Here is a 26,938-nt window from a genome sequence, read left to right on the forward strand (position 1 = left end):
TCAATCTTTTTCATGACAGTCAGTGTTTGGTTGAATTCGTTGAAATTTCACCTTGTTTCCTGTACTAATAAAACAACAGTTCATCAGGTAAATGAAATAAATATTTATTTGAAACACACGTAAAAATACGGTAAAATTATTTAACAAAAACATTATCATACAGTCGTACATGCATAACCGGAAAAACCGTACAAGGGCACCTTATGGCGCATTGTTAGGGATTTCGTTATATAGTTAATTAAAGTTATAAGAATAAAAAATACTAACAGGAATAATAAACTCTACTACTGACTTAGAAAACATAAAGTATGACATCTTCGTCAATTTTGACCTAAACTTTTGAATTTCAGCTTCAACTAAACAAAAGGTTCAGACCAATATTTAATCTTGCCCTCACCGTACCTCTCAAAAATGGAAGTATTGGCTCTAACTCTAGATCTCAACTTGATATCTTTAGGTTTGAGCATGTGCTTGTGGTTAGTAAGGCCTCGTGGAGGGGTTAAAATCGACTTCGAGCTCAATCCAGTACACTCCAGGAAGTGCTCGTAAGTAGGTTGATTTGCAGACCTCGGAGTTGAGTGATTTGAGGTCTTAGGAGTCTGACTTCTCCTCAGTTCTAATTGCTTTTTCAGCAAATCGATCGATGTTTGGCTTAGGTTTGGTAACGTCTGATCCGTGGCTCTAATGTAGTCCACTCTTTTGGTGTAAACGGTCTCAGTAGGGCTCTTTTCGAGCTCCAATTCCCCTTCCACATCGTACTCCTCGATTTCACAATCGTCCAGCTTGAACTCTTCGAAATTTTGACTTAAATCAAAATTTTCAAAACAAGGCGCTTGCTCTGGGCTATTTTTGTTCAAATGTAGTTTATCCGAGTTTTGAGGGTTTTCAAAACTGGAAAACATTTTTTTCGGTTCAGATTTCATCCGTTCATGCCTCTTCTTTATCTCTTCTATTAGCTGATTGTTCTGGAAACCGCTTATGAGGCTTGAAACTGAAGACCCAATGACAATGGGTTTTCTATGGTGGGAGCTCTTGGTTTGCTGCAATATTTGAGTGTTGTTCTTAACATAATTGTCTTGGGATACCAATTTCTCCTCATTCTCCTCTGGATCATCGGGGATTATGATCTCAGATACTTGGGGAAGTTTGGGAATCTGAACCTCATTCTTCTTTTTATTTATTGTGACTTCCACAGGCTTGCCTAAGCCACAGGTTTGTTTGGCCAGTTGGATGTTGAGTTTTTCAACGCATTTCTTCACTGTCAAACCGGAAATTTCCTCTTCTCTGTTGGGCTCTACAACTTCACCAACTGCAACTAAAGGTGTAGGAATATTGAGTCTGCTTTTAATCTCATTTGAGGTCGGACTGTGGACCTCTGCCACCACACTTATTGTATTCGCAGATATTTTGGTTTGCTGAGGTAAGTTGAGCTCTGAGATTGAGCAATAGTCCGGCTCCAAGTCTCCATTGCTGCTTAACTCACTCGGGGGTTTCTTAAGCACTGACTGTTGAATTTTACCCTTGGCTACCAAATTCGGGGGTTTTGGCGGAAGGGCTGGTGGGGTGCGTTGAATTTTATTTTTTCTATTAGTTGTAGTCTGACTTTGACAGGGTTTCTCCATTTCTATGTAATGATGGTTTTCGTTGAGGGACTGAATGTTGGTTCTTGACGTAACAACAGGCTTTGTTTCTGAGGAGCACTCGCTGGATTTGCTTAAAATCTGTTCATAATCGTTGCTGTAAATACTCTGAGGGGTTTCATAGAAGTTTGGAATCTTCTGAATTGGCGTCTCATAATAATCATCCTTTTCTGCAAGAAGAGTTTTGTTCTCTTCTTGATCACAGAATTTCACCCTCTTTGTCCCGTGACTCTTCCTTTCAATGTTAGGGGTCTTAGGAGGGGAATTAATATCATTGATGTTCTGCAACAAAATCTGATTCATACATTCTAACACTGGATTGTTTCTGTAGATACTGCTACGCTCTTCATCTTCCTGATCACTGGCACTAGCGTACCAACTATTGTCATTATGGCCTTCAGCACCACTTTCAAATACTGAAATTGTCTCTGTTAATTTGTTATTTTCAGCCTCTTCCAAATCTCTTTCAGCAGTATTGATGACGGTTTTTCCACATTCAGAAGAAGTTACATTGGCACTGCTACTTTCCGAACCATTGCTGCTTTTACCATCAAACATGTTTTCAATGTTTTCAGATACCACACTGATCTTATCACTAACACTCTCAGGTGGCAGTGAGTCCAAGTTGTCGTAATCCGCACTTGTGTTATCTTCATTAGAAACAGGGCTTTCATTTCGCAGCTTCAATACCTCAAAGTACGTGCCAGTGCTCTTTCTTCTGCGTCCGGAGTAAGAATTGTATCGATTTTTCATGAAAATAGTCTTGGATTTTTCATAAGAGTCACATTCAGACTTTTGGTCAATAGCTCCATATGTATCGCTGCTGCTGTCCAGCGACTCCAAGTTGGAAGATTCAGTCACAATATACTCAGAACTGCTGTCACAGCTTTCTAAAGCAGTTATTGGGTAATACTGATTGCAATTCTTGCAATAAGTGTTAGCCAGGAGTTTCCTAATATCGTTGGTCTGAGCCTTGATGACGAAGTCTTTCTCACTGAGCTGATGACTGAGGAGCTTTTGCTCCTGCTTCAAACGGGCTTCAAAGATTAGCAGAGCTTTTAGGACTTTGGCCAATTGGTTATCCCTCAAAGCTTTCTCGTTCTGGTAGAGCTGCTCTTTTTCTTGGAGCTTTCTGGTGTACTCAGCGACTAGATGACGACAGCGTTTGGTTTGGAGCTTGAGGTCCCGATGGACGGTTTCTAATTCTGCACGTATCTTTTTCATATCTGCTTGAGTGTAGTATATCTGCAAGAGAAACGGAGCATAAATGAGATTATATAGATGAACGTTTAGATTTCAATTTTATCATTTCAGATGTTTTGGGGCTGTGCCATTAATACAAATTCGGAGGTGTTAAGACAGTAAGTTTCCAAATTACTAATTAGTAGTTTTGTGTGTTTTTCATATTATCATTTATAACCTTTTCTCTAGTTGCTGCATGTGTAGTACTTAGCTAGCATCTCTTATTGGGTTTCAAGGAACCAAATATAATACGTACTTTATTCCAAATTACTAAAGTCCTTAGATTTGTGTTCAAGCTTAAGCAACCCTGAAGAACTCTACAAAAATTTATTGGTGACGTTAAGAAATCGAGAAAATTGTAGATGGGAATAAGTACATGGGAAGTTTCTCAAATTTTCCATTTGAACCTCGATTAGAGTACAGTTTTTTTTTGGAAGCAGTTAGCAATAATTTAAAACGGATAATCATCGCCATAAGTGCAATTTGTAAAGCCCCATTATATCAATTTTGCAAGGCGATTTTCGGGCTCTCAAGAAAAATCTTCACAAACTATTAATCGTCCCATTAGTCAATCAAAGGCTGGTCTAAGCCTTGAACTATCCTCGTTGTTCAAAGTGAAGCCATTGACATTAAAAATTCTTAAACTCAGGTAATACTTAATCTCAAGTATCATTAAATGATGAAATGATGAAAATTATTTAGAAGAAATAATTTTGCAAATTACAACATAAAATAATAAGGCAAGTTTGTGTTGATTACGTTCGAGATATGAATAAAGAGAAACTGCTATGGAATACAAATCAGGCATTTAGCTACGTATTAAACGGATGTTGGCGGTTGTCTGTTCCTCATATCGTCTTTCAGAATATTAATTTGCTGTTATGTATAACTTTTTATTTCATAATTGGCCTTCGATTAATAATCAGGCGGACATTTCTCGAAAAAAGTAAATAACAAAGTGGTAATTTTTTATCAAAATATATATAATGAGCTTTTATGTTAGCTTCATGGTGAATAGACACAAAAAGAAGCCTAATGGCTACAACTTATGCTGCATTCCCGTATTATAACATCGCATTGTTTTCTATGTGGATACGGTTTCTCCCACTAACTCAAATGGTGTGATTTGCAATTACGAAATGTCTTAATTTTACCGAAAGTAAAAAAATGTTACCTAATTTTTTCCGGATTGGTGCTTTGTAATGACTCTATTAACGAACGATTATGATCTGCTGTGAATTATGATGGTTATTATCACACCATCTGACGCCTGCTTCAAAACATTAAAACACATATACATCTATGCTGAATTGCAAGTCCGAGCGCACCGTATACGGGGTGTTCGTCAAAAACTTGAACAAACTTCATAGAGTGAATTTTTGCATAATTTTAATGTAAAAGGTTCATATGAATATAGGTCCGTTCTTGAGATGTGTGACATAAAAAAAATCTCCTAGATCACCAGATTTGAATTGTTAAGATTATTTTCTGTGGGGTCACTTGAACTAACTAGTTTACAAAACTTCAGCTCAAGATTAACAAGATCTAAGAAACAGAATATTTTAATAGAATGCCGTTATGAATCAGACACCAGATATATTCGAAAGAGTTCTTCAATCGATGTTAAGGTGAATTAATGCATGCATTGCAGTAGGCGGCAGTCATTTTCGATAATTATTGTAAATGTTATTAATTTGTTTTCAAAAGTAGTTGAGTCTTAGTCTTGTAAGTGATTTAAGTTTGTCACATCACAATACAATCAAGGAAAGATACATTTTCCATTTTTTTTTCAAAAACGCTAAGTGACTCAACTTCCAAACTTCCAACACAGATTTAAGTTTAAACCCGGTTTTTCTCCAAAACAACTGCTTTCACCAACAAATACCAAAACTTATAGTTATTTAAATCTAAGTACAACAATGTGTGTGTAGACTCGTATAACGTTAAACAAAAAATTATGTAAATATTTGAGTTTCTCATCGCCAATACTTCCAATATCGAAAATTTCGCCAAATCCACATGTCATTGGACAAAAATATGGTCAAAATATCAAACGATTTTTTTTTGAGACCCTCGATCTTAAGAATTAAGCCAATATGAGCACGTATTCATCTGATCTTTTTATCTTGAAATCAGTCAAAGATTCACTCTATCAAATTTTTACAAGCACTTAATGAACACCCCGTATAGATGTTCTTATAGCGGTAGTTTTATATTGGGTAATAAGTTTTAATTAGTGGTAATGGGGCATTTTAATTTACCCCATAAATGGGTTCTAATTGAAAGTAATTTAGAATTTAGTTTCATTGCGTTCTAATGGCAATGACTCCTTTGGCACAACTAGTATTTGGCAACATGCAACTCTAACATATCCTAAGAGGGTTATATTATCAGCGAAGTATAAGGAATGAAGACGTTTTACGCTTAAACTCATGGGTTTTCCTCCAAAAAGAGGTTCTTTAAAGTGGATACTTTTAGAGTAATTCCTTCACCGTAACCTGCTTCGCCATTTAGGAAGTAAATCTCATTAGTATTCGCGTACTGTGGTCTGCTGGTATGTGATGTAAGAAACAACAGAAATATGTTTTCAATGAGTCTTATGAATATTGAAATATCGAAGAATCGATTAGGATTGATGCGTATCAATCCTAATCGAATAGAATAATACTGTTTCGTAGTCTTAGTTGTTTGGCTAGAATTTTAAGAAAATGAAGCACACTGTAGAAGGAATGTAAATTGAAGCGATCAACGGCATCACCCTGAATTCTATTGAACCAAAGGTTTTTCAACATCGATACTTCTATGTGTTAGGTGAACTATAGAAGTGACAGAAAATGAAAATATTTTGATTTTTCTTCTAATACAATATTATTTACATGTTAGAACAGCTCCTCGTTCAGACTTTAAATCATCACATATTGAAGAATGGACTAGTATTGGGCTATATCTAGAAATGAAAGAACCAACAAATTCTATATGGAAGAATTTGAAAATTATACACATCAAATTAATACTCAACATATCTATACTTTAAATTTTCCAAATAATGATCCCACGACTAATATAAGAAATATACCAGCATTAATGTGTAATAGAATACCAGCATGAATAGGAGAAAACCAATCCATTTTTTGGATCGTGTAATTGAACATCAATTAGGATTATCGAGCACATCAGATATTCCAAAAGAAGCCAGTGCTTAACTATTGGGGAAAAACACACATTGGGGGATTTCAACTTGACAAATATCTGCACTGTAAATATTCCTCGGTGTTCATGTAATGTAGTATTATACCTAATGACTAGAGTTAGTAAAATCGTAGTGTTGTTGAACGTATATCTTAATTCAGGATTCTCCCATTTAAATTTGATTTAATGTGGCACGGGAAGGAGAGAGAGATAAGACTAATCTTGATTTTATTTAGTTTATGATGTGTAAGTTGTGATCTCAATCGCTACTATCACAAAGGATATCTCCTGATCTTTCATGCTACTCACTAGCTCAGTTGAATATATACATTGCAAATGAAGATTTACATACTCATGATTTAGGCATATTAAGTGGCGGGCAACCTTTACTTAGATTTTAATGTAGAATTTGTGGTCGGCATTTCTAACTTGTTTTCTCGGTGCGATTAAGTTAAAAATGAATATCAAGGGGAATTGATCGGGGATATCAAAAAATTCGTTTCTAAATTAAGGCTTACTTGACAGGATGGCGACCGCAACCCGAACACCCTATTTCCTAACAGTAAATTATTTGATTTGTGAAAGAAATTTTTTGGAGAATTGACAGGATAGATGGTCCTTCATTGAGTGAATGGAGAAGATTGCAGATGAGATCAAAATACAAAGGGTGATCGAAAAATTCACAGAAGCACGCGAGCAAGTAAGCATTCACAGGATAGGCGGTGCGTCATGGGGGGGGGGGGGTAAAAAAATTGTTTGTTTTAAATGCGAAAGAGGAATATAGAATTTCAAGTTTGAGTAAATTTTGATAAAATCCAGTGATATGCTGGAAAAGCCTGACTTCCGCGGCAGATTTCAATATATGAACATTTTTGAAGGGCCCTATAGTTCCTCCTAATCGATTTTGGAATAATAACCCAACAAGGAAATTCCTAAGCCTTCAATCCAATAATGGTGGCTTAGTACACTACGAAGAACAAGAACAATGCTTAACCGAAGGTCTACATCCTGTAAAGCTCTTAACAATAAACATTAGATAGGTATGTAAATCAGTTGACTATGCCAACGAAGTATCACACATGCAACAAATCGAGAGTAAAGGTTGTAAATAATAATATAAAAGACAGACAAGACTACTTTCCATCAAGATAAATGCCGACCTCAATTCGAAATGTAGGTAATACCAAAGTATCGAAAGTTTTCTGCGGTTCATTAAGATTTATTCAACCTGTATAATACACAATATGGGCACAATTCTAGTAACTTTTGTAGTTGAAAGCACATGAAAGCATTGTGGGTTTGCAACAGGCTTAGCTGTCTTATAAATGCCCATCTAGCTACTTAAAAAAAAAATACAGGTCGTTGTCGATAAAGTTTTCTTCATACATTCCACAAACAACTACCAATTACTCGACTATAAAAAGCAGGTTAATTGCCATTATATTAAAATTTATTTAAAAAATGGTGTTTATCCGTTATTAATAATCCCAAAAAGCTCCCTTCATTGCTGTTTGTAATGTAAGTAAAGCTAATTGGAGACAAATTAATCAGGCAAGAAACCATTAATTTATTCACGTGGCTTTCCATAAAAACTAACTTTTATATGAGCTGCACGATAGGTCAATGTATAATAACGAACCAAGAGAAAAAAATAATGGTTTCTGGGAAATATTGGCCATGCAAGGTCGGGTTCGGTTGGTGTGGCTGCCACTTGGTTCGACAGGGTCATGCTCTTGATTTTTTTTTTAATTACTATACGGTAGTACCAATATGATTTTTACCAATACCAATATTAGATTGAAAACAAAGGCTATACAGTCCTTTATAGGATTTCACCCCATTAATCTAGAACACCTTTTGGCCAGGTGTGTAAATAATGAGGGTCTCTTTAGTGCACAGCACAATGGAAGCATTGAGTCACCATCTAGCTCTAAGTTTGTTTGCCCGAAAAAACAAACTGGTTTATTATAATAAGGCGTACGAAACCTGTAAATCACAAGAAGCGTTAAAATTGGTTTATACATTTGCATTGAAAAACATTAAAACATATATTTGCATCATCTGCTATGACATAATCAATGAAACAAAACTCAGGCAGTCGAATGTTACGTTTTACGATTAGTGCGAATGTGCCCACGAGAAAATACACGAGCGATACGGACAAAGATGATTTGTTGATTGGAGGTAGAAATGGGTATACCTTTCAATCATGCACCCATTTGAATAATGCGGAAATAATGATGGAGAAGTACCGTCTTATAAACGATGAGAATCTGGGCATTGTTGGGCAAGGAATGTGGGTAGTACCTCACGATTGCACAACAACTTTACCATAAAGTTCAAATTTCGTTGTAAACACGTGTAGGTATCGGAGGAACTAGTTCTTCTATTGGAATGCAAAGAATGTCATGCGTAGCATGACAAGAGTTATTGCGAGGGACAACAGACTTCTCTCTGGAAGTGAACTATCTAGATACAATTACAATATTTGTATCTTTGTTATCAATGATACCGGTTATTTTATATAAGGTTCATTTACATACACTCAGTACAAGCGGAGTTCAATGTGCTTTCCAGGTGGTATACCTATACAGGTATACCTATACCGTAGGTCAGTTTGCATGTAATTCTTGATATCGTCATTGTCAGCACCACTATTCTACGTCAATTTTCTTGCATTCCAGGGAAATTATCTACTTCCCTGAATCAATACTGTGACAAGAAAGGAAGGTCATCGAAAGTACACCGGACTTTTCCTAAATTGCGTTTTGGCTCAGTGAGTCACGCGGCTCTGGCTCATCCCAGAATCTGAATGTCCTCTAGAATTGAGAAAAAATGCGGTGCATTCGTTGATTTTGAAATTTAAAGAAACCTTCATCGACGACAATTCCTGTTACCTGACTTTGAAGGTCTGTAGGATTGCTACGGCAAATCATTTTAAAAAGAGAGAATTCTTCGAATCATTGGTCAAATGTTCCAATACTGAACGAGACCAAAATAGTGTAAATAATGGGGGAATATTTGAACGTTTAACATATTAATTTTTAAGTTTGCAATTTTTTTAAAGGAGTATTTCCTGTTTTTGTCCGAGATACACTCTCTTTGGTATTGAAAAATTGAGTTAGAGAGTTGCAAGTAGTTACTCGCAAATATCTCCCAGATAACTTTATCAGTTTTAAAATGATTTACATTGAAATAACGCCTTTTAACGTGTCATTTAGTATTTTGAATATTAGCTGAAAACCTTGTTTATCGAAAATTGATCACAATGCAGAATCAATCGTACATTCCTCAGTACTATCCGGTGACCGAGCCCTTTAACATTTCGGATGTCTAAACCAGCGGACCAAAATGAGTATTACCTCGGTCTGGGTGGCGAAATGTTGATTATTCGAGATGCGCCGCTACTCCGCACGGGGACCAGTACTTGCAGGTGTAAACAAACTCAAATCAGTAGCGGCGACGAAGGGAGTTTAAAATTGAATTTTTGTGTCTCATTTGCGGTGTGACATGTTTAAATTAAGTCATTTCTAGTTTTATATGTATACTTTTTATAGGATTAATTGGCTTCTTGAAGGCTGTCTGAAGACTATTTGGAAAATAAACTAATAGTGAATTCTACTGAGACTAGTAGCGAAGTTAAGAACAAAGACTTAGATGTGCAGTGTCAACGACTCGTGTTGAATATTTATGACTGTTTAAACAAAGAAAACAAGTACAATTCGGTTAAATGTTTTGCAATGAGAATAAGCGAAATGACTAAGTTATCATTGTTGACGATTTATCTAGTTATTAAGAAAGAAACACTTATAGACCATAGCTTTGAAAGAAAAGGAACTTCTCGAAAATCGATGATGGCGACAGACACGTTATTCGAGAAATCATCTACATTTTTTATAAAACAAAAAAAATACGATATCTATAATATATTTATACAAAATTAGGGTGTGTCGACAGTTAGGAAGATGAATAGTTCATTTAGATGAAACGTGTTGATCGATAGTAATTCCACTGATAATGAGAATGATGGAACCTGTATTTAAATGTAATTAAAAAGTAATATGTATTTATTAAACTTATTTGTTTTTACAATCCAAAAAATATATTGTTTATTACGCCTATGTTCTGCTTTCCTTTAATGTATTTCGGTAAGAGGTTTTTTCACCGTTTCAACTAATAATAATACTATACATATCAAGGTGGATGCCATTTAGGATTTTGAAGTTGAGGTGGCTGAGGGTGTGCATAATATTAACACTGCTGATGCCAAAAATGTCCCCCCTTACAACCTTGAAGATTTCCACAAACCGTATTTCAGTATCTCTTTTCGTTCTGAAATTATTGGGATGGTAAATTTTACATGAACATACTATATATTTCATCCCCTGAATTTAAGAAAAACATAATGCGAATTTTGGAGTTTTCTTAGTTATTATTATAGTATTGTTTACTTAAAGTTTTCTTACAGTTAATTATATTCATTGAAAGGACAACTTATTCAATATAAGCAACTGAAAGTGTTTTAGAAAACATAATATTCCAATAAATATAGAAATTTTAAATTTGATAAAATTTATTTTTTGTCATATCTCAAAATACGTGTTTCTCAAATTACCTAGTTATGGCCTTTAGGTGCCAATTTAAGGAGACGATTTTTTACATCAAAATAGGGAAACACTTCTTATCAGCATGAGTATAAATGGTATTGGTTAAATATCTCCATTCAAAATACACAGGCAGACTAAGAAAACGCTTGAAAACCTCTGAAAAATGTGATTCAAAAATTACATGTTTAACTGGAGTCAATTCTTAGAAACTTCCAGAAAATTGGCCCGAAGTTCTACTCTCCATACGTTTCAGGTAGAATACTCTTCTAAACAAAAATAAATCGTACATGTTTGGTAGTCACCACGTCACTGATGGCGATAGAAATTATGATAATGGAACTAAGAGTGCAAACGAAGAAAGAGCTGCTAGCCATATCCTTTTGCTTTAATAAACTGACAAAATTTATTTATCTATTTAATTATTTAGTTACTGTACGTCCATTTTATTAAAAAAAGAGCATTGAAGAATTCGGAAAAAAATGTTAAACCGTAATACTCTTCAACAAGGATTTTTTAAGGTTTTTTTTTCCAACTCCTATCCCGTTTTACTACTGAATTTTACAAATAGCAAACGTAAAGCTTCAAACAAAGATACCTGAAACCAGAAAGCTAAAATTAGATGTCCATGAAAAACTTATTTAGCCGCCTAGGCAGGTAAAGCGTTTTTGTCCGCTAATTACAGTTATTGACAACTACTTGTTTCGGTTCTCTTAAGGAATTTCAGTATTGTTTAATGTTTCGAATTAAATTCCAGAAGGCCTTTGAAAACGTAGTTAATTCTTCACCTACTTTTTATTTATTTCTCATGCCTCAATTAGAGTACCACTTTCGTAATTTCCTTTCGTAAATTATTGTTTATGGTCTGTTTCGGAACCCTTTAAAAGAAGCTATGTAGTTTGCAGCTCAATGATTCATGAGAATTATCAACTCTGATATGTAAAAATGAGGATAACATGGAATCACCGGAGATTTAATGAAACGGATTTTGATAAGTGCACAGTAACGGACATCTCTTCGGTTTGAGATTAAATTACCTCAGCAAATCTTGCTATAATGAAAACATAGAGGCAAGAATAAAAATAGAAATATGTGGTAAATTACTTATTTCAATCTTTTCAAGATATTGGTGCATGGTTTTATATATTGAGAAGAAGAAATAAACGATTTCGATCCCAGCTCAAACATAATGTCTTTGTAGAGCTTATTAGATGCGTAGAAGAGGGGGAAAGCGTTTTGGCTATTTTTTTGAATTTGGATTGACGATATCATATACTAAATCCTAAAATTTGTATTATGTGAAAGCTTAATTGAGCCTGAAGAAATTCTTAAGAAGTCCCGGATTCCAAATCTTAAACTGAAACTATGAGGGCTAATAGTTCTAAAAATATATTGTAAATCACACAGTTCCTCTGGAAGTTTTAAAAAAATCTGTGAAGTGATGGGGGGGGGGGGGGTGGTACACTTTCGGTCTTCGAATTCCCGAATACCGTTCGACAAAATCAAGATTTTTTTCCTAGTTTCCATCTAGAATTTTCGCTACTCACATTTCTATCCACTACGAGGATTTGCGAACCATCACGACCATCAAATTCAAGATTGTTCTATTTCATGTTTTATCATTACTGCCATTGAATCATAGACGGATATCATATGGTTGGTTGAACTTAAAACCAAAACCCCAAAACAGGCTACAAATACTTTACCGTTATAGTCCCCAAAACAACTAATCCCACCCACGACTGCTGTAACGAAAATATCAATCAATACCGTTTAATTTTAATGAACCATGCGATTCTTCGAGCGTTTTATACTCAACTAATAAAAACTTGTATATGAAGAAGTTATCCTACAAAACTAGTCAGCTTTTCCTGTATTGAAAGTGTGCTCTTAATTGCCTTTACCCATAAATTAACGTCTGCTAAACATGAAAAGAAGAAGTTGAAGCGTGGGCACTGCCGCACACTACTTACCTTATTTTTCTCTGATATTCCCATATCCGCATAAGCAGTGAATCCCGAAGATTTGGTCTCAGCACCATTGGAACCCAAAGTATAGTATTTCATATTTTCGGCAACTTAAGTTTCCTCGAAACGGCTGAAAGAACAAGACTCTCCTTTGGCACCTTTACCACTAACAAAACGGGCATGAAGACGACTAATGCTTTTAGTACGATCACTACTCGACTATCACTATCAGCAAAAAAATAATTGCGCGCGTATCATAAAACCTGGTGATAAAGAAACGTTAACCCGCACTATACAGGGTCCGTAACATGGCACGGACGTGAGGCAGACAACGTTTGTTGTGAAGAATTTCGAACTTGGTCTCACGAGGAGCGGTCCGAACGGTTACCGGGCCTCTCCCCTGGTCCCCCTTCCCCTTCTGGTTACCTAAGTCGGCCAAGTAGCTATACAAAATACAGGGGCCCACTGTCTACCTGAAGAAAGAAGACTGTGCTTGTGGCATTCTGAACTATTGTTTGGAGCCTCGGCCTCCTCCCTGTGAATGATAAGACAGATATCTTTGGTATGTGTGCTGAAGAAAGTTTTGGAATTTTTGATGATTAATTGGTATAATCGAGAGTAGGGTGGGAAGAAATACGAAGATTGTGATATTGATATAGATACATGAAAGATGCAATTTTTTTCTGCTTTACAACGATGATATCAATAGTTATTATATTGATGAGAATAGGTACCTTCTACCTTAGTATTATAGTGATCTGTAAATTTTACTTACTGCGCAGTTGATAAATTTAATATTACATGTCATAACGCTATATCAACGACTCAAGATGAAGCCTATGAAAAATATTTATTATCGTATTTTTTTACTTTGAATCTACGTATTTTTGCGATGTTAGAGTACGGACGACTCTATATGACTTACATATAAATATATAAATGAAATAGCACTGAAACGGCTCCCTTTCAAACAACTTGTAACATATTAATTCACTTGAGAACAAACAAAAAACAGTGGGATTGCTTTTCGACAATAGCAGTGATTTCGATATGTCCAATACGTGTTCTGTTTCACAAACTGGAGTAGATTGGTGTGTGGAAAATTGGCTGTGGCTGGATATATTTTTACCTTCAGAATAACATACAGATGATAATAGTAAACTGAGAACTGCATATAGATCGTAACAGTCCGAATAGGGGTCCCACTATACCATAACTCACTTAGTTAAAAAAACAACCAGAAAACAGTGCTTAGGTTGCTTGCACACGGCAGTGCTTAAATAAAAACAAATAAGTAATAATATAAAACTAATAAATAATAAAAATGAAGGTCTGTTTTAACCCTTAACCTCGACCTGAGCAATTGACTCAATAATATTACAATTAATAATTTCTTTGTAAATTTCTTCGTCTTCTAATATAAAGCACCATATCGAAGATGCATACATACGAAGACCATCTGCCGAAGATTTTAACAGCTAGTTTAATTCAGAATACGCGATTTTTTTTGGGACGAGTACGTACATGATCTATAAATAAGTAAAATACATAACTAAGTCATACTGATTGAAATAGTGGGTAAATACATTATTTAAATTAACTTACCATTTTAACAATGACATCACCAACATGAAAACGGTGACCTTATTGATAGTCAATGGGACATCGGGAATAGGAAATCGGGACTAAGCATTATGATCATTTATACACAATGATATTGGGATCTCATTAGGTTGTTTACATAAATAGATTAACATTTCATGGTCAAAATGTGGGTTGAAAAATTTATGATTTCACGGTATTAGTGAGAGAGTAGTAATATTGTGAAACTTAAAGCTAGAACTTTGTCTTTATATATGGGGAATCCTATAGTTACCATGGATAACACGTAAAGAATGAATACTAAAGAGATAAAAAAACAAAGAAAATATGTTTATGTATTGACTTTACTTCGTAATACGTATTTTTATCACTGGTGTTGCGCTCACATGCAGGTATTGTTTGGTCATCAAACAAACCATTATAGTTTCGACGCTAATGAGCAATTTGGTTATCAAGCAATGGTTCCGGGTAGAGGTAGCTTTACTAAGAATTAAACAGTATAAAGGGACTTGTAATTACTTAGACGTTTGAAGAGGTACTCCACCTACAAGTGGATAATTATCTTCCTTCTTGTTTGCCAACAAAATTCAATTATGCAAAATATGCAATTTCGTCAAATTAATTATACTAACCTTTTATTTATCAAAACAACATTAAAGTATGAGCTTGGATGGAACTCATCTCATCATCAAACTCACATTTTATTCCGGGGTTATGATTTTGTAACTCTTAAGACAACAATTAAGTTTTATATAAAGAGAAAATTTAAGGTACACCGGCTTTTACCCTCAGTACAAGTATCCCATAGAAAGCGTTTATGGAAGCACCACTCACAATGGGTTGCTGGACGCTACGGTACAACATACCGACAAAATTGCACTTTCTGATATAAGTGATGATGATCATAAGGCAGGTATCATTTGCACGTACTGAAGATCAAAATTATAAGAAAATCCTCAGGCTAGTCGGCCCGTAATAAGAGACGTCGACATAGTCAATGACTGGCAAGACAACACAATTTACAAGCACCCCATGGTGTCCGGTTATGAAGGTAGTTAACACTAATACTATAGTAAAAATTCCCTTTATCGTTTTGCACAATTTTATAGAATTTATGCCAACACAACACACAGAATTCGGGCAAAGGGACAGACTTCAAGCCGCAGAAACGTTGTATGATTTCGCACCCCTACGGCCCCAAAACAGAGCTGGCCTGAACCAGATAATCACAATTGGATGTCTCCAAAATAAGAAGTTGGAGCCCAAGACTTTGGAAGAGACACAAGTGATTCTGTTATAGTTAAGCACTCACTCAGGATTGTGCGATTTAATTGCCTTATACAACATTCAAATACTTCAAATCAAACACTAGTCATCTGAAAACAAAACAAACAAAGACATATGGCTTTGGTCAAGTAATTGGATATTTTGTGCACAAAACGGCTGATTGGGACTACTAATTATCTGTATTGTCAGAACATCGAATTTATCTATGTATTTTTGCAGTTGACTCAAAGCGACTTCAAGTTCCCACTCATTGAGGTACGACCGGAACGTGGTGGGTTGTTGAGAAACGTGTCTGTAACGGAATCACTAGTTACACTACCTACGAAATCAGTTCCGTATTTTTCTGATAACATGAATTCCGAGAAATATCTTAAAGCAGGTGAGAAGAGTTTGTACCTAAGTTAATGTATACGAGTAATAATTATCCATTGCTTGAGAAAATAGTTATTGGAGATTACCATTAAATTACCAAGAAGTGGCATGATGGTGGAAAAGCTTACTACGTGAAAACTTCGATTAAAATAATTCCGCTCTACACCATCTTCATTTACCCATTTAGGTACATACTCTTACGTTCTCTTCACACTTTTTGCCTGGTTATTTTAATCCCTATTTTTCAACAGGATTTACGCGCCACGACGTACCCTTTGATTATGCAGCCTTTGGCGGAGCCAATGATACAATGACCAATTCTTCCCTTTGCAAGTTTAGCTCCAACTACACGAGATTGCGTAACGAATGGGCCCCAGTGAAAATTGATCGGCCTGACCATTTAGCATTCGTACAAACTGCTGAGATTTACCATAAACATATCGGACAGTTGCCCAGTTATGGAGGGCATATTCCTGGAGCTATATTTAGGTACGTATTGTTTTTTATTTAAGTTCCTTCAAACAATTATTGCAGGTATGGAAAAACGTACGGGAATGATTCCCGAGACGCGAAGAGATGGTTACGAGGTGATTTTAGCAACTAGAAAAATTTTATGGGATATTAAATTAAGTTTGTCCAAAAAATTATGGTTTTATCTACAGCTCCTTGTAATATCTTGCAGCTTGATGTTCTTAGAATTGCTTTTCAATCATCTGTTTGGTAGCCTCTACTTATTTCAGATGCTCGTATGCATATTTCCTAGTGTCTATCAGTGTTTACAATGTGTCTTTATCATATATGGCATTACCAATTAATCTTTTCTTCACAATTATTAAAACTTTCACCAATGCATTCAAAAATTTAGATGCATCATGTTAAGAATTGATTTAAAGAAACTAAAAGCAGTAACTACTACAAGAAAAGCAACCACAAGGATCTCCTTCTCACGATGCCTAGAAGACCGTTTTGTTTGAATTATGGTATACAAGGTTTAAGCTTCTTTGCAACTGGATCTATATTTAAACAAATGCAGCCAATCGGATCAAAAAATATATTATCTTATAATATACATCTTAAGAAACCAATGCAGATAATAATGTTTTCAACAAATAACTATGGCGCAAAAGATATTAGTTTTTTCCAGACTTCCACTTCCTGAAAATATCCGCTGCAGCTTGCAAATTTTTGTCTTCCTGTAAAACCACAAAATAATACTCTCAAATATAGTCTATAAATAGGAAATCCCAGATTACTTACCTTAATAAAACAATATCGAACGAAATTTTCTGCTAAAGCTTTGTGCTCAGTAGAATAAAATGCAGTAGGAGGAATTCCCTGCAATCCTACGTTCTTTGTCATCCATTTAGTGAACTTGTAGTCTTTGTATTGATCGGTCTCAGAGCTCAGATCAACCTGCGACTCTTTAGATATTTGTCAATTGGATATTTTTTACTTCAGAAAGGAACTGTACCTAAAGCACTCCAGTCGGCCATCATAAAATAGCCGCCCTCAGGAACTACAGGTTTGAAGCCAGTTTCTTGGAGAAATTTTGCCATAAATTCCTTTTTTGGTTCTAGTTCATTGCATATGGAGTTGAAGTAGCAGTTATCGGAATTGAGACGTTTTAATTCCGTTTCAAAAGCAATTGCAGCGGCTTCCTTAAATTAATTATCTGTTTATACCTTCTTGAATATTGCACAAATATACAAAAATATTATAAAAGTACAGGGATTTGAAAGTTGTAAGGAGAGAATGGGAAACAGGGAATGCAACTATAGAAATAGAAAAAGGGTACTTTGAACATAAATCAAACAGTGGTACGAAAAAAAGAGAGAAAAAAAATTCTACCAAAGACATGGAGGAATCTGAATTAATATTTTTTTATATGATCACACAAACTAACCTGGATGGGTGTACATCCTGTATAAACTGAATTCTGATGAATCATTTGAGCGTTGAACAGCAAATTGGAAGGTCCATAGACCCATCCCAATTTCCATCCAGTTACACTGAAAGTTTTGCCTGCAGAACCAATTGTCAGAGTTCTTTCCCACATGCCAGGAAGAGTAGCTAGTAAAAATTAATACAATAATAAATAAAATTGTTCATGATAGGAATTCCAAAGTGAATTCGGACTTCCCACATGTGCAAAAATTAAATTGCACATGCGAATAATCCGAAATTAGTTGAGAACTTAACCTGGAAATATATGCTAATTTGTCATTTAGGTCAAAATTGGAGTGGGAGTATTGTAATGAAATTTGTACCTATTCGTGTATGTCGATGTGGTTTATACACCATCCACTCATAAACTTCATCTGAAATGCAGAGCACATTGTATTTTTTGCATAAATCTGCAATTAATGTCAGTTCTTCCAAAGTGAAGACTTTGCCTAAAGGGTTGTTTGGAGTATTTAATATGATGGCTTTAGTTTTTGCATTAAAGAGTCCCTCTAATTCTGCTTTGTCTAATTTAAAGTCTCCTGATGTTAGTATTTTAGCATCTGTTTGTTTCTGAAAATTATAGTTTAGTTAATGGTTATACTAATTCAGTAGAATATGCTCATGAAAACATACAGGTTTCAGTGAGATAAACTTAGGAACACCTCCAGCATATTTTACCATGGGGGCATAGCAATCAAAAAATGGTTCTATAATAATTACTTCATCACCAACATCTACGTGCCCTAAAAGCAAATTAAGAACTCAAATTTATGGATTTAAATGAACTGTTGAGTACCATACAGATTTAATCTTAAAACTTCACGTGGTAAATTTATTCTAAGAAATTCACCTGTAATTGATGAGTAAAGTGCTTCATAAGCTCCCAAGGTAGTCATTATTTCAGTCAGTGGGTTTAATTCCCTACCTATCAGAGTGGAATATAATTGAGCAATAGCTTGAACTAATCTGGGATGTCCCTATACAAAAAAAACCGTGAATAGTGAAAATATTATAATAAAATTTTGCTTTTGCTTTATGTATATAAAGTACCTAAAACATTAAATACTTACAAATCCTCGAGTGTACTGGTGTAAGTTCCTATTTGAAGCCACTTCTATCAAGGCATCAGTAACATATTTAGGAGGTGGGTAATCTGGAAAACCTTGTCCCAAATTGAGGGGTTTATACTTCAATGCCAGTTGAATATATTCGACCCTAAATATTCATTACAATTTCTAACCTGTTTGGAAAGTAACAAAACTCACCAAACACTAGGTTCACTTCCTGCATAAGCTGCAGGCAACTTGAACTTCTGCACAATATCATCCATTTTTTGAAAAGCTGCTGATACGTGCGAGATATACTTTACAGATTGTTGGATAAAGGGCCGACGATGTTCTTTGAGTGATCTATGCAGGAAGCGGCTTAAATTATTTGATATTTTTACGATGACCGACATCTAATTTGGACACTACTACTTAATCAAAACAGAATATGTACAATTAGTTGAAATTGGATTATTGTTGTTGTCAAATTTTTTCTTCTAACCATCTACATACATAATTACTTAAAAGACTAATCTAAATAATTAATATTTTATCATGATTTCAAATTTTGTAATTAAACAAATATTGAGAGAAACGCACATAACCTATTTGACCCCTAGAGCAGGCGCTCTAAGGGTCAAATAATCAGATAGTCACTTGGTTGTGGTGACGTCAGTAAAAAGAATATACGGCAATGTGACCATGAGAGATTTTCGCATTGGCAACTCTTTAAAATGCAACATTGCTCTTGTATTTTGACTTTCAGACTGTCAACAATAAAATTAGAGAGTTGTATATCCGAAAATAATCGTAGCTTACTAGAGAAATCACAATCCTAAAACCTTTTGAGGGAACCTGCACAGGCTACATTCCTACGTTAGAACAATTTTGTTGAAAATCCTTAAACTGACAAATGTCAACTTCAGGTAAATTCCAATACAATACCGCCGACTGTCATTCCGTGGACTTCGAGGAAAACGAAAAAAATTGATAAAAATTGAAAATTGGCAAAAAGCCCTCAAACATGAACGAATATTATGGCAGTCTTAAAAGGGCCTAAGGGTATTAGTAATCTCTACAAAACGACGTTGAATGGAAGTGTGCTTTCTTATGCTGATGCGACCAGCGATAACAGTATGTCGAGCGAAAGTGAAGACGAAGTCATCCTGGATCTACAGGAAGAAATTAAAAATATCGAAAATGTAATCGCTCTGACGAGGGCCAATATAGATGCCTTAAACGCGAAGTTCGCTGATTTTCAACATCCACCTGCTATGTACTTAAAGGAATATGATGAACTCACTTCAAAGTTACATGAACTTGAAGAAAATAAGCGAAAGTTGGCTGAAAAGATTAGTTGTGGGGGACCTAATAGCAAAGAGTCTTATAGGTAAAAAAATATCTATTATCCTTAATTATGTATTCATATACATTTCATTAGAACTAGGACAACTTATGATGCTAATTAATTATTGTAGTGGAAGTTCGAGCAGTCAATCACTTCTTAGCCAAAGTCAAAGCAGTACCTTGGAACGAGACAAACATCTTGTAAGAAGCCCTCCCCAACAAGCAGCATACCCTCGACCAAACCCGCCAGCATTAATGACTCCACGATTTTTGAGGGCATTTTTACCTAATAAACAAAGAACCAGTGTGCAGATTCGAGATGGCTTGACATTACGTCGTGCTTTAGCCAAGCCCATGAAGTTAAGAAATCTCAGCTGTGAAATGTGTGTTGCCTTTTTGGGTGATGAAAAATCTACTAAAAAATTAAATTGGAATGTAGACATAAATACTTTAGATTGTGATTCAGTGACTGTAAAAATAATTGATAAGTTTCCAATTCCTACCAGTATATCACATAATTTTGTTAGGAAGACATTCTTCTCTATAGTGTTTTGTGAAGTGTGCCAGAAACTTGTGTTTACTGGGTTTAATTGTAGGACATGTGGTTATAAGTTCCATCAAAGATGTGCCGGAGGGGTTCCTTTTTTGTGCCACCAGGTATGTATCAAGAGCTGCTGAATAGGTGAATTTTTTGTTGGAACCTATATACCAGTTGATTATAACTTTGATCTTCTGCCTACATACTGCAAATATTGTCCTTTCTTCTTGAAATGCTGTGAATTTCTTTGAACCTCATTGAATTAAGTCTTCATAACTATGTTTCTGTGTTTTTTATAGGCAAGAATGACAGATGCTTACTATAGATTCCTCCTCACCCAACCAATGGACTCCAGTGCTGGTATTCTCCAAGTGGGCCCTGCTCATATGATCACCAAACAACAATTTGAAAGACAACCTGGTGCACTTGGCCAACAGGACCGTTCTAGTTCTGCACCTAATGTTTGCTTAAATAGTGTTAAAGGTCAGTTTTTCATGGATTATAACAAAATAGAAACAATTGTTTCAAAATATTAGTCACGTGTTTTCAAAATAATAATTATAAATATGTTTTTAAAACATAGTATGGTATGAATAACAGATTTATAAAGACTTATGGGAAAAGGATCTTTTGACCCCTTTTTGTATAAATGCAAACAGATGCTTTGAATTTGGGAAATTTCCTAATAGATCTAAAGCTGGTAGGGTTATTTTAATATCTAAGAGTAGGCAATATAGTAAGTTCAGAAACTATTGTCCTATCTGTAATAATCATAACTCTTGACTCTTGTCAACACAGAGTCTTGATACACTGACTCATTAAAGCTATAGGTATGCATGTTACTTTTCTATATTTTTTTCAATGTGAAATTTTAAATCAACTATAGGCATCAAAGTCTTTGAAAACGGTCGAAGATACTAAAATTACTATTGCTTATTGTGCAAAAAATATTTATTATTATTGTTATTTATTAGAACTAGAGATCTTATTTTAAATTTATAATCAAGGGCTGGAAGGGGCAAGGCCTCTACCATTCCTCAATAAACCTCCCGGAGAGCAGGATTCGCCGCATTGCAAGAGCACGCAGGCATCTCCTACTGGATCACATCACCCCAAGAGGCCCCGAGCGAGGCAAGTAATTTTTCCATGTGTAGACTCATAAATTCGAAAGTTAAATTCCCGAAACTTAAGAAGTTAATACTTTACTAGTAATTTGATCGTTTTCTAAATATTCTTTAATATATTATAGGTCTGCTGATGAAAGCAAGCCCTTGCTAGCAGCACGAGAGAGTATTGAAGATTGGGAAATCCCCGCTGACGAAATTTTAGTAGGGAATCGCGTGGGTTCCGGCTCATTTGGAACCGTGTATAAAGCCCATTGGCATGGTCCGGTCGCAGTAAAAACATTGAATGTGAAGATACCTACCGTAGCTCAATTACAAGCATTCAAAAACGAAGTGGCCGTTTTACGTAAAACTCGCCATGTCAACATTTTGCTGTTCATGGGATGCGTTAGCAAACCACAGTTAGCCATAGTGACCCAATGGTGTGACGGAAGCAGTCTGTACAAGCATTTGCATGTAGTGGAAACAAAATTTGTACTCTTTACATTGATAGAAATTCAAAGACAGATTGCGCAAGGCATGGAGTACCTTCATGCGAAAAACATTATTCATCGTGATTTGAAATCGAACAACATCTTCTTACATGATGATTTAACAGTTAAAATCGGAGATTTCGGTTTGGCTACCGCGAAAGCTCGTTGGTCCGGGTCGCAACAGTCTCAACAGCCAACAGGATCCATTTTGTGGATGGCGCCTGAGGTAATTAGAATGCAAGAGGAGAATCCTTACAGTTTCCAGAGTGATGTGTACGCGTACGGAATTGTGATGTTTGAGATGCTTACTGGGCAACTTCCATATTCCAAAGTGAACAATAAAGATCAGATTTTGTTTATGGTGGGGAGAGGGAATTTGAAGCCAGAATTGACGTTACTGCGGCAGGACACTCCGAACGCATTGCGCCGGTTGTTGGAACAGTGCATAAAGTTTAATAGAGACCAACGCCCATTGTTCAGTCAAATTTGCTCTTCCTTAGAAAACCTGCTAAGGAATCAACCGAAAATTAGTAGATCCGCTTCGGAACCGAATATGAATCGCACCACTTTATCTGAAGACTTTACATACAGTTGCCAGAGTCCTAATACTCCTTCAACTTTTAATAGTAACTTTTTGTTTTATGGAGCGAGTGGTAATATCTAAGATATCTCACCCTGAATCGGGTTTTTGTAAAATAGATTATTCTAGTAGTGTTCGCCTTGTTTTTAAGGCAGAAATTTTAACTAATATCACAAATGCCTTCTTTAGGTGTTTCTTAGTAATTGTATGAGTTGTCAGTGTTAAGTGCCCTGAGCCAAACAAGGTGGATAGATCGGCTCGACCTGTGGAAAGGTTTTGTGGGCGATAGATATTGGTGTTCCAAATGGGAATAATTTCACGGTTTTACTATTATTTTCGAGTAATGTTTCATTCCTTGGTTTCCAGTTTTTAAACGGTTGAGGCAATTTGTTGTACAGAATGTTTCAATAGTTACGTAAGAGATGCAGAGTTGGTAAGCAAAGGATTATGCAAAGTATCTAAAATAAACCGAGTCAAATAGCGATAAATTATTAGTTTGAAATCGCTGTAGCCACGGCAAGTATTGCATATCAAATCTCTCAAGGGGCCGAAACAGTTTTTCGTTTACTGCGCATGTATCTACTGATACGCACCACGTGGTTGCAAGTTTGCTGGATCAGTGACAGCAAAAAAAAAAATATTATATATATATATATAATAAATAGAGAAATAAAATTATAATGGATTTTAATTTATACCAATTGGAGAAAAATGTTGTGTTTTACTCAGCGAGAACGCAACAAATTTCTTCGATTTTGCTTTGAATATTGTTGCGCTGTTAAATTTAGTCCGTTTTCAGGTTATAAAACAAATTTAATATTTTCCACATCTTTAGAGATAATCTATTGTCTACAGATTTTTTTTTCCATTGTTACAATTTTTTTATCTCGCCTAGGCCAGTATGCGCGCAATTATAGATCACAAAGCTGTGCAACTTTGTCTTTATTAACTAACTCTGTATCGTTTAGAGAGATCTCAATTATGTGGCTCGAATTTGAAACACCCTGTGTATTAACTCCATAGGTATGGAGTAATTTTGAGAAAACATTACTAATAAAATTAATTATTACGAACGGAAGTTAAAAGTGATATAAAAATAAAGCAAAAACGTCACCCTTTTATGATGAGTTGATTTTGGAGTAACATATAGGTAAAGCCCATTGTATAGTCGTGAAGCTCTTTATGAAATAACACAATAACTGCTGTATTTATGGGCAGTGGTGAAAAGTGCTTTTGAAGGTAAAAGAACAAGTCTGTCGCCTGTCCAAGGTATTGTGACTATAGGTTCTATAACGTTATACTGACAGTGGGTAATTTTAAGATTTGGACAACATTGCAAATAGAACATTGTAAAAGCAATTTTTTAAAATAGACTGTGGTACTTTTTCTTTTAATAATTCGGTAAAAAAGTTAATTATTCAGCTTAGTAAACGTGGTGAAACGTATATATTAAACGTAGAGTCTACAAATGATATCTGCCAAATATAAAAAAATTGATATATTTTTTTAATTATTTGAATTTTATAACAATATTATCTTTGAATGTATGATGTACTTTAAGAAACGAAGATCAGTGTAATATCATCAGTACACGCGGAAGCTAATCAGTATCTCTAGAGAAGAAATTACTAATATTACCTGTAGTTGTCATTTAAAAAGTAAATATTGACAACCTGTTTTTTAATATTTTATTATTTGCAACTTGGAGTGTCCGTCTTCAAAAACACCGAGAACCTATCAATTTCGCTGTCCGTATATACGTTATAAATCAGTAATTAATTAAGCTACTTGTAGATAGGCGGAAATGTAAATTTTAAATTTCTTCAAATTGTATTGTAAATACATTTTATATAAACGTAAGTTATCATTGTTTAGAAAGGGATGACATTAAGGGCCGTTCAGTTGTACTCCTAGAAAGCCATGAGATTTGTAAAACTTACAGATAGAAATAATTTCTGGTCCTAATGGCATCTTAGTAAGATAACTATATAATTTCATTGTAAATCGTTCTGCAGCAGTCACGAGTGCCATAATTTGAAAGAAAAAATTAATAACGCACGGATTATGTCAAATGTATTTCAACTGAATTATTACTTACTTTGGTTTTAATTAGTTTCTGTTTATTTCAGTATTTGTTAATATATTACTATGAAATAAGTGGTTTTGAATTTTATTGCTTCTAAACCTTTATTATGGTTATGTGGTGGAAGTAATGTGGCAAATAAACAAAAAAGAATACTTAATGAAGAATGTATATTACATTGTAAAATATAAAGTAGTAGGATCTAACACATAAAAAATTGACTAGAAGAAATACTAGAGCCATACTCCCTATAAGTTCCTCAATTTCAGTTTAAAAAACATTTCACTTGATAAACCCAATATGAATTCTGTAATTAAGTAGATTCCTACTATAGTAAAAGTCACGTTTTCCTTCCATTAATTTTTGAAATATTAGTTTTTAAAACATTGTCAAAGAAAAGGAGTCCCGAAGCTCTTTCAATCAACTCCAGTGGCACCTGACAATAAAGATTTATTAATTTTCCTGCTTATTTTAAAGATCTTAATGTGACAAACCTGAAAGCTATTAAGTGGAATATTGTTATCAATAACTGCATTTTCCATTATATAACATTCCATCTCTAATTGACCAGTTTTAGTTTTTCCCACTACTACTTTATAAAAGTGAGTAGGTACTGACACATGTTGAGCCCCAATAACCTCATATTTTACATACATTTTACCATTTGATTCTTTCCTTTTAGCAGCATTAAAATATTATTTTCATTGTAATAAACTCACTAAATCACTATTTACCTTGGCAGATATAGGGGTCCTGTACAACAGTAGACATCAGGATATGTTTTTGTCAATTTGCGGACATATTTTTCTAATCTATTCCAGGAATCTCTATTGAAACCTTTCCCCACTTGGGGGGCCATGTTGGTAAGGTAAAAAGTGTCTTCAATAAATTTCTGACTGGACTTGTGATTTCCTGCCGCTGCTAAATGTCCTCTGTCATAACCAGAACCTTTGTAGTCAGAATTTAGGGATCTATGGCAGAAATATCATGTACATGTTTGGATCTCTATTTTTCTACTAATCAAGTTGAGGTTAAAATAGGCCAGTTTGAGATTTTCAAATTTTCCAATTGTTATAATTAAAATGTTCTGGCATTTCATCAGTACAGGAATTTTTGTAGGATAGTTTCTCAAGGAAAACAACATAAATCAAGAGAGTACAAATTCATTACCTACCTAAAGTATGGGTGAACATGGTCAGCTTCCATAAAATTACATGTTGACCTATCAACTTTATCATTGCCTCTCACAGATTCTGCAGTTAAATGTTCAAAAACCCAATGAGCAACTCGATTTCGCCTATCATAACTCAATACATAATCACTATAAGAGATTACATTGTCTAATCCAGGGTAGCCATATTTCATAATTTGTGAAATTCTTGGAATACTGGATTTGGTGACTGCATTTTCTTGTGAGGGTTCATAGATGGGAGATGCTGCATCAATGCGGCACAAATTTTGAGGTAATATCTTATTTGAAAGGGATATAATTTTTGCAAGGGAAAACCAAGATTCTTGTCTTGATGCTAAAGCAAAGATTGGAAAATCTGCTTGATGAATTCTAAAATTATTAAATATTTTTTCAGATATATCAAAGAATTGTTTAATTCCAAGAATAATAAATTAAGTTACCTTTACCATGGCTAAAAGATACATTTTTCTTACTTTTCTTTGCAGTTGCTGTTCTCATGATATTTTCCAGCTAAAAAGCTCGCAGTAAGTGCAGTGACAGCTGAACCTGAGGTGAGAAAAAACTTTAGCCTATTTGTGGCCATTATATTAACCGAGTTTTATATGCTTAAGTACGAATTAAGTCTTTAAATTAAAAAAAGTGCATTGTAAAATGTTACAACATACAAAAATTTCATTATATAAAAAATGAGGTTAAAGTTACATGTTA

General features: G+C 34.9%; 5 protein-coding genes across 7 annotated transcripts in view; 2 read left to right on the forward strand and 3 right to left on the reverse strand.

Moving 5' to 3' along the window:
* Window positions 1-19,547, reverse strand: part of Kyat (Kynurenine aminotransferase) — a 37,794-nt gene extending 18,247 nt beyond the window's left edge. The window contains exons 1-9 of one of the 2 annotated variants that reach the window (XM_066293950.1): window positions 19,113-19,547; window positions 18,918-19,062; window positions 18,698-18,824; window positions 18,481-18,590; window positions 18,171-18,417; window positions 17,807-17,973; window positions 17,375-17,561; window positions 17,161-17,324; window positions 16,998-17,096 (exon numbers count right to left, since the gene is read on the reverse strand). In XM_066293950.1, coding sequence (XP_066150047.1) covers window positions 17,034-17,096; window positions 17,161-17,324; window positions 17,375-17,561; window positions 17,807-17,973; window positions 18,171-18,417; window positions 18,481-18,590; window positions 18,698-18,824; window positions 18,918-19,062; window positions 19,113-19,306 — 1,404 coding nt within the window. In that variant the 5' untranslated portion in view covers window positions 19,307-19,547 and the 3' untranslated portion in view covers window positions 16,998-17,033. Of the gene's footprint in view, window positions 1-16,940; window positions 17,097-17,160; window positions 17,325-17,374; window positions 17,562-17,806; window positions 17,974-18,170; window positions 18,418-18,480; window positions 18,591-18,697; window positions 18,825-18,917; window positions 19,063-19,112 lie in introns of those variants that run through there. The other variant, XM_066293949.1, reaches the window with a different exon arrangement.
* LOC136345499 (CIMIP2 protein CG18335-like) lies at window positions 27-16,523 on the forward strand. Of its 2 annotated transcripts, XM_066293852.1 has the most exons (8): window positions 27-87; window positions 2,955-3,001; window positions 15,015-15,153; window positions 15,205-15,295; window positions 15,354-15,529; window positions 15,751-15,910; window positions 16,155-16,392; window positions 16,438-16,523. In XM_066293852.1, exons 2-8 carry the CDS (start codon window positions 2,955-2,957, stop codon window positions 16,505-16,507), a joined length of 921 nt encoding a protein of 306 aa, XP_066149949.1. In that variant the 5' UTR covers window positions 27-87; the 3' UTR covers window positions 16,508-16,523. The 2 variants fall into 2 exon arrangements, with proteins under 2 accessions (XP_066149949.1, XP_066149950.1); XM_066293853.1 differs by lacking the exons at window positions 27-87; window positions 2,955-3,001 and adding an exon at window positions 13,073-13,204 and having other exon boundaries at window positions 15,015-15,529.
* On the reverse strand, window positions 84-13,067 carry LOC136345497 (uncharacterized). The gene is made up of 2 exons (XM_066293850.1): window positions 12,649-13,067; window positions 84-2,885 (listed from the first exon to the last, which is right to left on the reverse strand). Exons 1-2 carry the CDS (start codon window positions 12,739-12,741, stop codon window positions 357-359), a joined length of 2,622 nt encoding a protein of 873 aa, XP_066149947.1. The 5' UTR covers window positions 12,742-13,067; the 3' UTR covers window positions 84-356.
* A 146-nt stretch (window positions 19,548-19,693) lies between the features above and the next one.
* On the forward strand, window positions 19,694-25,097 carry Raf (Raf oncogene). The gene is made up of 5 exons (XM_066293922.1): window positions 19,694-20,283; window positions 20,372-20,897; window positions 21,078-21,261; window positions 21,786-21,909; window positions 22,028-25,097. The coding sequence occupies exons 1-5, from the start codon at window positions 19,931-19,933 to the stop codon at window positions 23,037-23,039; spliced, it is 2,199 nt and encodes a 732-aa protein (XP_066150019.1). The 5' UTR covers window positions 19,694-19,930; the 3' UTR covers window positions 23,040-25,097.
* Window positions 25,098-25,189: 92 nt separating this feature from the next.
* LOC136345595 (endonuclease G, mitochondrial-like) lies at window positions 25,190-26,931 on the reverse strand. Its single transcript, XM_066294074.1, has 5 exons — window positions 26,704-26,931; window positions 26,213-26,599; window positions 25,773-26,009; window positions 25,533-25,713; window positions 25,190-25,474 (listed from the first exon to the last, which is right to left on the reverse strand). The coding sequence occupies exons 1-5, from the start codon at window positions 26,811-26,813 to the stop codon at window positions 25,379-25,381; spliced, it is 1,011 nt and encodes a 336-aa protein (XP_066150171.1). The 5' UTR covers window positions 26,814-26,931; the 3' UTR covers window positions 25,190-25,378.
* Window positions 26,932-26,938: the final 7 nt, after the last annotated feature.

This window comes from Euwallacea fornicatus, chromosome 20 (genome assembly GCF_040115645.1).
Source record: "Euwallacea fornicatus isolate EFF26 chromosome 20, ASM4011564v1, whole genome shotgun sequence".
Taxonomy (NCBI): domain Eukaryota; kingdom Metazoa; phylum Arthropoda; class Insecta; order Coleoptera; family Curculionidae; genus Euwallacea; species Euwallacea fornicatus.